The sequence below is a fragment of the Rhinichthys klamathensis genome, unplaced genomic scaffold, assembly GCF_029890125.1.
Source record: "Rhinichthys klamathensis goyatoka isolate OS25496 unplaced genomic scaffold, OSU_Roscu_1.1 h1tg000196l_1, whole genome shotgun sequence".
NCBI classification, from domain to species: Eukaryota; Metazoa; Chordata; class Actinopteri; order Cypriniformes; family Leuciscidae; genus Rhinichthys; species Rhinichthys klamathensis.
The window spans coordinates 892,554-903,797 of NW_026606722.1; the positions used below are offsets into that span (position 1 = coordinate 892,554).

At 40.5% G+C, this 11,244-nt stretch overlaps 1 protein-coding gene across 1 annotated transcript; it reads right to left on the minus strand.

Moving 5' to 3' along the window:
* Nucleotides 1-235: 235 nt before the first annotated feature.
* On the minus strand, nt 236-11,043 carry ccnk (cyclin K). Its single transcript, XM_056262631.1, has 11 exons — nt 10,904-11,043; nt 9,728-10,007; nt 9,504-9,585; nt 7,531-7,662; nt 7,335-7,440; nt 7,155-7,212; nt 5,144-5,313; nt 4,714-4,916; nt 4,355-4,388; nt 4,181-4,249; nt 236-1,103 (listed from the first exon to the last, which is right to left on the minus strand). Exons 2-11 carry the CDS (start codon nt 9,928-9,930, stop codon nt 535-537), a joined length of 1,626 nt encoding a protein of 541 aa, XP_056118606.1. The 5' UTR covers nt 9,931-10,007; nt 10,904-11,043; the 3' UTR covers nt 236-534.
* Between the last annotated feature and the right edge of the window lie 201 nt (nt 11,044-11,244).

An 11,244-nucleotide genomic window follows, 5' to 3' on the forward strand; every position in this document is an offset into this window, starting at 1 on the left:
ACTTTTATTTCCAATGAACACAGAGAGATTTTGATGAATTTTTTCCTCTTGTCGGATCTTTTCATACAAAAACCATTTCTATTGACCAGAATGAGAATTAAAAATAAAACTAATAATAATTCATACTACTATATTCCAAGTCTTCTGAAATCAGCTCTCAAATCCACTTTTATAGTGGGGTTTTTGGGTCCTTTTTGGAGAAAGACAACCAATTTTCACTGTATGGAAAAATATCCATGAAGATTTGACGAAATTCACAGATTTAGAACAACGTGAGGTTGATTTTGAGGTGAACTATCCCTTTAATTCGGATAAGTGGAGAGGAAGTCTCACCGAATGGTGAAACCCTGAACCCAAGCGGAAGTCTGTTGTAGTTCACGGCCTCCCTGACACTCAAAGTTCACCAGTGTTCAACTTGGCAGCTGAAATGTCCATATCTTCCTGTGAAACCTGCATCCGAATACATAAAAACCTGGTACAGACGGTATATACTGTATACAGGCACATGTATCAAGGGTGTCATTTCATCACCTCTCATCTCATCCACGCCCCTCTGTTCATTCCTGCCACGGGCGGCATGGCGTGGGGGGGCAGCGGCACCTGAGGTTGGCCGGGCGGAGGAGGGTACCCAGCGGGGGGGAGGCCCATGCCCGGAGGGGGCACACTGTGCCCGGGTGGCATGCGTGGGGGTGGAGGGGGGTAGCTGGGGTTGTAGCCTGGAGGAGGGTAAGATGGGGTGGGCGGGGGCAGATTGGGAGGAGGGTAAGTGGTTGGGGGAGGGCCTGGAGGCGGGGGGTTTTGGTGTGGATAGACGTGCGGGTGGTAAGGGAGCCCGTATGAAGGAGGCATGGGAGCGTAAGAGGGCCCTTCGGTCTTCATCATGGACTGCAGACTCTGAAACCCCTCGCCGGACATGTACGAGCTGGACGTGGACATTCCCATGATATAGCTGGAGGGCGGAGGCGGGGGAGGGCGGTGGGGTAGAGGCGGCGGGGCCCCGTGGGGCAGGGGAGGAGCGGGACCTTGTGCTGGCTCCATTTCAGCAGGTGTGGCTGGTTCCGCTTCAGCAGGAGGCGCTGGGATGGCAGAGGGAGCCTTGCGATCTGTGTGTGGGCAGAGTTCAGACAAGCTTTTAGCATCATTTATACACCATCTAATCAATAGAGTCCTTGATGAAAAATCTAATTGAAAATTTTAAGAAAAATTACAATTGTGATTTAAAATGTAATATAAAACAATATTTATTTTCAACAATATTTATAATAATTAATACTATTTGATTTGCAACCTATATACAATACTAATATTAATGGTCTTAATTTCTTCTTTTTTTATCTGAAAGTCTTTTTGTTAATTATTTAGCAAAAATTATTTGAGACAACGATGACACTTGGCAATCTGTTCTTTCTTATTATTGCTACTCAGACAACGGCTTTGTTTTTAAGGTAGAAAAAAATGATATTAAGTATTAATAGAATTCTTAATTATTCTTAAATGCTTCTTAACTATTAATCAAATTCAGCGACAATGATGTTACTTAAATCGAATTGTTTTCTTTTATCGTTGTCACTCTCCTTAAATTTCGCCAGTGCTTTCATGGTAAAGTAGCATATGTAGTATCTTTTATTATTATTTATTTACTTGTTTTGTTTTATATACATATTTTATAACTGATCTGGTCCATTTGTACATTCTCACCTTGGCTAAATGTCACACTGGGCTAAAATCTGTTTTGACCTCCCTTGCCTGTGCTTTGTGTTGTGGTTAACTGCAAACTTGAATGTAACTTTTTGTGTGTGTGTGTGTGTGTGTGTGTGTGTGTGTGTGTGTGTGTGTGTAGATGTGTTTGGTCCTGTTTATATTACAATCTTCATATTACAATATCAAAATCTTCATTTTTTAATGTTAAACCACTGATTTCTTATTTTGACGGAAAACAGCCCTTAAAGAAAAAAGCCCTTAAAGATTCTCTTTTGTTGATACGTATTTCTAATTACCAGTTTGGGATATGTTTGATATATGGATCAAGTTTTCAGGACCCCGTTCAAGGGGGCGCTGTTGAGGCCCCCTGCCACGCCCGGGTACCAGCTTCAGCCCGGCCCTGATGGGCGTGGGTTCTGACCCGTGTGCAAAGTTTCAAGGGTTTTTGAGCATGTTAAGGCCCCCAAAAATGCCAGAGAAGTCGCACACAGCAAAGAAAGGGTTAAAATGAACCTGACAAGCCCCCCTCCTCTCACTCACTTCGGAGCCAGAGCCTAGTTTCAAATCGGTTCTTTGTTTTTCGACAACCAAAGCACCAGCTCCGAACCAGTAAAAGTGGTTCTTAAGTAGCACCAAATCATTGCTGGTCTAGAAGTAAGAACCGCTTACGTCACATGGCTGGGGGCGGGGTTACCATGACCAACAAGACGAACAGAAACTTGTGACCGCCATTTTTTAAATAGCAGCTAATCGTGCTAATAGCAGCTAGATTGTAATCTCCGTTAATGCAAGTTGCGGCGAGCTGCACGAACGTGCTGGATTCGCCGTGTTTGGATGCCGATGTAGGTTTGCAAAGCCATGAGCATAAATAGTAACGCAAAGACCGGCATTGTTGATGGAAGGCTTGTTCGAGATGCATCGGAGCGGCGTGGACTGATCGGAGCTGCGGGAGTGTTTGGAGAGCATACGACTCCTTCTGCTTTTGCATCGCTCTCGCAGTTCGAGATTCACAGTGCCGATCCATCTCGAACAAGCCTGGTGTGTTTGTGTGTGCCGCGCTAGCGTTGCTGGGCAACATGAGATGTATACAGTGACGCAAGATCTGGCTCTGTGATGGCTCTCTAGCCTGTGTAAAGGCAAACCGGTTCTTTGAAAGCTCGTCAGTCGAACCAACTCCGAACTGGCACTAGCTCTAGCTCTGAACCAGCACCTGGTTCTTGTTGGTGGAAAAGGGGTAACAGACACGAGACTGGCAAAATTCTGAGATTTTCTCCACATTCAATCCAAAATATCTGACTTCCTGTTGGTCGTAGCTAATGACTGTAAATTAGAAAGTTGTCCGGCTCGAAGAGTACAATATACATACCGAGTTTTGTTACTGTAGATAAAACTAACCCCCCCCCCCCCCCCCCCCACTTTTGTCAAAAGCATTTAGAAAGTGACACACTTGCCAGTTGGTGGCGCTATAACTTTGACTCACAATAGTTACATCCATCTGATCGGCCTCTTACCACGAACACACTGCTGAAGTTTCATCAAGATCAGTTAATGTATGCAGAAGTTATAACACTTCGTGTTTCTCTTTTCTCGCCATAAATTCGTTTCCTCGCCACGGCCAAACCGTTCGAGATATCAAAAATCCCCTGGAAATTTTTCCTCCTCAATGTCTTGACTTCGTGCACACCGAGTTTGGTGACGATCGAATGAATTCCCTAGGAGAAGTGTTTCAAATTCCTGAGCATGCGTTTCCAAACAACCCTAAATAGCCGACTTCCTGTTGGACTGGCGTAAAACTTAGAGCACGAAAGTTGTTCGGCCCGATGAGATCTATATGTGTACCGAGTTTCAGATTATTACATGCAAGCGTGTTTGATATATGGACAAGTGTTCAAACCCCATTCCAGGGGGCGCTGTCGAGCCCCCCTGCCACGCCCAGGTACCAGCTTCAGCCCGGCCATGATGGCCGCGGGTTCTGACCCATGTGCAAAGTTTCAAGAGTTTGAGAGCACGTTGAGGGCCCCAAAAGTGCCCAAAAGGTAGTAAAATAATAATAATAATAAAAATAAAAAGAAGAGTAATAATCCTAAGGAAAACAATAGGGCCTTCGCCCTTTCAGGGCCCTAATAAACAATAATAACAAATAATCCTAAGAAAAACAATAGGGCTCTGCGCCCTTTCAGGGCTTGGGCCCTAATAATAATCCTAAGGAAAACAATAGGGCCTTCACCTTTTCAAGGCTTGGGCCCTAAAAAATCACAGACCCCAATTTTTGAACAGTAGTGCATGTGTGTGTATGTGTTTGTATATGCATTACTAAAAGCAGTTTGTCTGAAGTACCAGGTTGCAGAGTAATCTATTATGTAGCATCAAGATCATTTCAAATTTTTCATATTACCCCATTGGGCAAATCCCATACATGTTATGTAAACGAATCAGATTACTTCGTATTTTGCCTATTTCAAACTACAGAAAGCCTCACCTGGGGGTTGGGACACAGGAAGAGGGGGCATAGGACTCTCCAGGCGGGGTATCTTAGACCCAACTTGCTCTGAAACAAAGTCAAATTAACATTTAATAATGGTAATTCACCATCTCATAATATACATTCATTATCATGACACAATAAAATGTCCTCTGCATGCGAGTGGTTTACCTGCTGGGGCTTTAGGTTCGTCTTTAGGAGAGACCTACAAATCAAAATAAGTTGTATATAAACATTTACATTGCATTACATTGCTGAGACTTTGTTTCATATCAAAAAACAAAGCACATTTCATTTTCAGCAAATTTCAAAATTGTTCATTGCAGTGCTATACAGTTTCTGTAAAAGCCACAATTTAATGTGATTCCCACTTTTAAAAATTAAATCAGTTTTAGGCAAATCCCTGGTAAAGAACTACACTACCCATAATCCTGAGGGAGAAAGCACCTTAGACCCACCAATTAAGAAAATTTGGGACACAAATTTGTGTTTTCCAAAATATATCAGCTGACTGTAAATGCTTAACTTACATGTTGGCGTTTAATCTTGGCGGGCGGGCTGGCCTGGGGGGAGTTTTTCTTGGAGGGGGGTTGAGCGGGAGGGTTCGGGACACCTGACTGGCTGGGCTGGGCCGCAGGAGGGGGCGGGGGTTTCTCCTTGTCCTGCATCGGAGGCTGCTGGGGGATCGGCTGCTTACCCTGCGAGTACAAATCCAGAATCTGGTGGCAGATGTCTGTAAAACACAAGAAAAGAGTATTGAGATGAAGAAAAACTACATCATGCTGACAAACTAACTGCTAGGGTTAATGTTCCTACACTACCAGTCAAGGGTTTTGGATCGGTATGATTTTTAATGCGTTGGTGAGCATAAGAGACTTGATTCAATACTTTTGACTGGTAGTGTAATTGATTATTATGACAGAGGGACATAGAGTGAGTTTGTCAAACCCAGTCTCTCACCCTCCAGCAGCTCCACTGGCACATCTTGTACAAACTGCTCCCACCAGCGGCGGGACGACTGCTTAGACGTCCACTCCTGAATGTCAAACTTACACAGTCGGCCAGCAAGGTACATGACGGCCACTGCTATGATCTCAGGCTCCCACTGAAGGGACAGCATTGTGCAGAGACTGGAACATGCGACACATAAACATGTTATTACTGCGCAAGAGTCAAAGATGATGACATTCAATATTTTGCTTGTAAAACGAAGCCTTGCACATTCTTTTGTTGCTTTTGGGCAAAATGAAAACAAGGTTTCAACGTCATTGATAATAGTTCCCTCGCTGTTGTAAACAAAGCACCTGTGGTCAAAAGACATACAAACTAGAAAAGTTGCAATGTCACAAATTGTGCATCCCTAAAAACGTAAAACTTTTTATGCGCTTTGGCCGTTCATTTACACGACAATGGCGAGTTTCAAAGTGCAAGTTTTTGAAAACGGTCTCTGTGTAAACAACAAAAACATGAATCTCTGAAGACGATGACATCATGCGCACGCGTATTACGTGTTCAGGCTATAGTGTTACATCGCCATCTAATGGCCTGGCAGCAGAATACAGCGTTTTAGTCGTTTTTGCGGATCCGTGTGAATGGCGTTTTGACAACGGTTGTCGTCTATACACGGAAAAGTCAAAGGAAAAACTTCTCCGTTTTAAGCATATCGTTGTCGTGTAAACGCACCCATATTTCTCCCCCAAGTTCTCCTATTTCTTGCATTGAGCAAGAACATAAATGGCACAAAACGAAAATCACAATATCTCTTAAAGGAGTAGTTCACTTTTAAAAAAACTTTTGCTGATAATTTACTCACCCCCATGTCATCCAAGATGTCCATGTCTTTCTTTCTTCAGTCGAAAAGAAATTAAGGTTTTTGATGAAAACATTCCAGGATTTTTCTCCATATAATGCACTTTGCTGGGCACCAAACGGTCCAAGGTCCAAAAGACAGTTTCAGTGCAAACTGTTCAAATGGTTTTAAATGACACCAGACGATGAATAAGGGTCTTATCAAGCGAAACGATCGGTCATTTAAAAAATAAATAACAAAGTTTAAGTTTTATAAGCTCAAATGCTCGCCTTGCTCTGTTCTGTGATGCACGTTCGTGACTCTCCTGTTCGAACTCGTTCATCAAAATGAACAAATCTTTTTTCGAGTCATTTGATTCATTTAACGACCGAAATGAACGAATTGACTCAGGAAAAGATTTGTTCATTTTGATGAACGAGTTCGAACAGGAGAGTCACACAGAACAGAGCAAGGCGAGCATGTGAGCTTATAAAACTTAAACTTTGTTATTTATTTTTGAAATGACCGATCGTTTCGCTTGATAAGGCCCTTATTCATCGTCTGGAATCATTTAAAACCATTTGAACAGTTTGCAGTTTGCACTGAAACTGTCTTTTGGACCTTGGACCGTTTGGTGCCCAGTAAAGTGCATTATATGGAGAAAAATCCTGGAATGTTTTCATCAAAAACCTTAATTTCTTTTCGACTGAAGAAAGAAAGACATGGACATCTTGGATGACATGGGGGTGAGTAAATTATCAGCAAAAGTTTTTTTAAAAGTGAACTACTCCTTTAATGTTCTTTAGAAACATTTTTGTATCTTCTGTTTTCATTTTCATTTTAGTTAAAGTGTTAGTAATGTTGTTGTTTTAGTAACAAGTTTATGTTAGATTTAGAAAAGATTTTTATTTCAAGGAAAATGAATTTTTATTTCAATTAATTAATTTTCTATTTTGATTTGAAATGTTGATTTGAAAACTAGATGAAAAAAAAATAAGTTTAAGCTTTTTAATATTTTATTTCAGGTGGTTTATTTCATGGTTAATCTTGGTTAACTATAATAACTCTGATATGGATATATGGCGATAGCTGAATGATAAATGGGGACAAAAAATATATAATTAATGATACAAATAATAAAAATACAGTTTCATTGCTGGTAATAAATAAAGTCAATCCAACCTGTCATTGACAAACGTCCACGCCATCTGCACAAGCTTCTGAACTTTGTTCTTGTCACCTAAAAATTAAACCATCCAATGAACAACGTCACAAAGCAGCACTATATAAAAAAACAACAACTTGAATTGACTTCTTAAATTCAAAATGAAATTGTATACTCTGTCTCAAACCTAATAATACCTTTGAGCTGTTTAGCGTAGCGCAGCAGAAACTGGTAGGGGTGTTCAACTTGTAAATCAAACTTGATTGTCTGGAGTAAAATTCTTTCCAAGACCATGACCTCTTCCTGTGGAAACATCCCACGAACAACAAGAGATGTTTGATACAGTGCTGCCATGACAAGACTGAGAGTTCGTGTGTTGAATGGGTTACAAACCTTCGGATCATCTCCAAACTGAGCGAACTGCACATCGGTGAGCAGACTGCGAGCGGTTTTGATGATGTCTTTACATTTCTTGGGGGTTTCTTCTACTTTACCAGCCAGGAAGAGACAACAAGCCCCGGTCACCTGTGGAGGGAAGCGTAAACGAATAAACGTCAGGCTCCTGCTAACCTTTAACATTCACCGTTTACTCAGTCCCAATCTTTCAACCGAGATGCTTTTAGCTCCCAAAAAAACAATTATTAATGTATTTTCTGGAATCTTTGTGTGAAAGGGTCTTGAGATGGCGAACGAGAACATGGTTTGAGTAACATTAGCAATACATTATTAGCTGTTTGATAACATAGTCAAGCAAAAGGCTAATCATATTAATTATCGACTTACGAGCCTATATAATTCACTCTTCCACTTCTTCTTCGCAATCAGTTTCTGGTTCAAACATACATGGCTGAATTATACCAGTATTTCCACTTGCCATCGTGCAGCGTTTACTACAGTAAAGTTGACTGAGTGGATCTCTGAGCTGGTGTGAGTGAGTGGAGGCTCATTTGCATATTCATGGTTCCGCGTATACTAAATGAAGTGAGGGTGTAGAGTTACATTCAAGCTATTATAAGAAGAAATTATTTTCACAGGGAAAAAAAAAGGTTTAAATATGTCATTTTGGTGATCAAAGATGAGTTTTAACAGATAAAAGATTTGACTGCAGGGGGACTTTAAAGGCCATCGAAATAAAAACTCCAAATTACTCTTAATAACCATAAATTGGACCAAATAGTAATTGTATGGTCTTGTAGATTAAATGTGTTTAATTCAAAAACTTAAGTAAAAATCCATTATTCATAACAATTGAAGAATATCAATTTACAGCTATATTTACCCACATATATATAGTAAAAGATAAGCAATTCATGTCAAATTTGCACAAATCAAGGTGGTGAAGAAAAAAAAATAATGAGACGGGAGGAAAAATAATAAGTCTATGCTTTTGCATTTTCGCGCAAACATTTTTCATTCCCTCGAGAAACTTGCCGTTCGATCGCAAAACCTTTTGAGCTCTTTGTGAGCAAACACAAAGTTTCTCGGCCGAACGCAGAAGTTTGTGCGAGGGAACGCAAAGTTTCTCGGCCGAACGCAGAAGTTTGTGCGAGGGAACGCAAAGTTTCTCGGCCGAACGCAGAAGTTTGTGCGAGGGAACGCAAAGTTTCTCGGCCGAGCGCAGAAGTTTGTGCGAGGGAACGGGAACGCAAAGTTTCTCGGCCGAACGCAGAAGTTTGTGCGAGGGAACGGGAACGCAAAGTTTCTCGGCCGAGCGCAGAAGTTTGTGCGAGGGAACGGGAACGCAAAGTTTCTCGGCCGAGCGCAGAAGTTTGTGCGAGGGAACGGGAACGCAAAGTTTCTCGGCCGAACGCAGGAGTTTGTGCGAGGGAACGCAAAGTTTCTCGGCCGAACGCAGAAGTTTGTGCGAGGGAACGCAAAGTTTTTTGAAGTTACACATAACATAATAATTTTTACAAAATAATTTTTCCTCCATCTCATATTTTTCCCTTCACCATGTCCCTTCAGGGTCTCCATAGCTCTCTGTGTTTTTGCAATTGAGGTTTATGAGAATTTAATAATAATAATTTGGCTTTAACCAAAGACCCATCTTCCCTCAACCGTACTCGAGATCTAGTACTACTACTGTGGTATTTAACGGTGGTCAGTATATTAAAATAAATGTAGTCTATATATTGCTTTGCAAATGAATCTGAATGGGTGTGCCCGCCGTATATACAACCATTTTTAATTCAGAAAAATGATAAAACCACAATCTCAAGTGCCTTTTTGCTTTATCACTACAAAATCAAAACAAATATTCCTAGGTTCCTGTAGCACCTGCCAAACATAAAATATATATATATATTTTTTTAATAAAATACACATAAAATAGCAATGACCAGATTTTCAAAGCATGTTGTACTTACATATCTAGGGAACTGCTTGAAAGAATGAAACATGTAAAAACGATGAAAGTATGTTATTCCAGTCGCCAGAGTGTCATAATGTCTTAAAAATTGGGTTAAGGATAATATCAAATTCCTCTCAGTATTTAAAACTCAGTCCTACACAGATGTCAGCCGAGCAAGACGTCCTTGCACTAAACTGCATTAAAAAGGTAGAAATGGCAGCATCAAAAGTAAAAGGATACAGTCCCAGACGTGTCCCGACATCAAATATGAACCGGGCCCCCTCTCGTCTGTACCGGGCTTCTGTGGCTGGGTCCAGGCCGTCCGACTGGGACGGGGTGTGGGCCAGATCCTTCTTGTCCCAGTACCAGCATGGCTTTGTGTGGTCCAGATTTGTGGCAAAACTTCCAAAAGTGGCGTTAGAGTTCTCCTTGCCGTCCTTCATTTGGAAGGAATTGAAGGCTGATGCCAAATTGGACTATCAGTCCGCCGTTGAACAGCAATAATCTGTACTGCAAAAGGCTTAACCATAAATTAACATTTAGTTATTATTTATGGGGTTAGGGTTATTTATTTAACCTCAAACATGCTTAAAAGACAAATATATATTGAGAAAATATGATCAATTTGACTGTACTGACACTATCTAAATGAGAACACAAAAACTTGAACTGAGCTGACACTACTGTTTTCGGTAAAGCTGCTTTTAAAGTTGTTTCATAACTTTGCAACATTGTTGAACTGAATCAAAATTAAACTGAATCATGACACTATTGTCTCCTGTAGATCTGCTTGACAGCTTAAAGTTGTTTCATAATTGATGAATTTTTTTTGATGTTATTGTCTTGTGTATTACTGTGAAGCTGCTTTGAAACAACCTGTAAAATCTTTTTCTTGTAAATATGGAAAATTCTAAATTATATTAAAATATGCGTCATTTACTTTAAGCAAACCATACATTTCTTATTTACTTCGTTCAATTTGAGGTTGAATGACGTGGAAATACTCAGGGTTTATAAAATACCAACTATATCATTGTATTAACATTAGATATCATTGCAGTACCATGGTTATTTAAAGGGAATTCACAATAAACAAGATCAGCTTAGAGTCTGTGTAACATTTTTTAAGTTTAACACACTTTAGTTTCGTGTTGACATCACACACTGAAATCCATTAAATACCAATTCTTTCCGATATCGCTGATCGCGTATATTATGTCACGTAGCTGAATTATACATGTAAATGTGATGTTTACGTGAAAATAGCTGTTTAATCTCTTACCCCTCAATTAATTTTGACATTAATAAGACAGTGGGAGTTCAGCGCTTAGTTCTAAAAGCGTGAGCAAGATCAGATGAATTACTCATCCTTCATTTTATAAATCAGATATAGCATACAAAATAAATTCATCTTACCGTTGTAATATGTGACACGATTGTGATCTCGATGAGGTTGGCAGATAGGTAAAATTAATCTTTGTCAGCCTCACATTCGCGACATGGAAGCGTCCATTTACTCCAGTCTTCTTCTGACACTTCGTAGCGGCGCTACTGTGCGACACTAACCCACCAGGAGCTGAGTTAGCGCCCTCTGCATGCCTGGAGGAGAATGCATGAATCTGCTACAGACACAACACAACAAAACAAATCATCCAAAAGCTCATTACGCTGCTCCTGGAATTCAAAAAAAAATATTTAATACATAATATCATTAGCATTATTATAGTTACTAATGTGGGAAGAAGGGACAGGGCTTT

Excerpts from the sequence above, each read along its gene's own strand:
- ccnk (XM_056262631.1), bottom strand. The coding sequence starts at position 9,930 with ATGAAGGACGGCAAGGAGAACTCTAACGCCACTTTTGGAAGTTTTGCC. Across the intron at positions 4,917-5,143 it reads GCCAGTGGAGCTGCTGGAGG|ACATCTGCCACCAGATTCTG; the intron begins GTGAGAGACTGG and ends TGTGTTTTACAG. Across the intron at positions 1,104-4,180 it reads TCCTGTGTCCCAACCCCCAG|ATCGCAAGGCTCCCTCTGCC; the intron begins GTGAGGCTTTCT and ends GCCCACACACAG.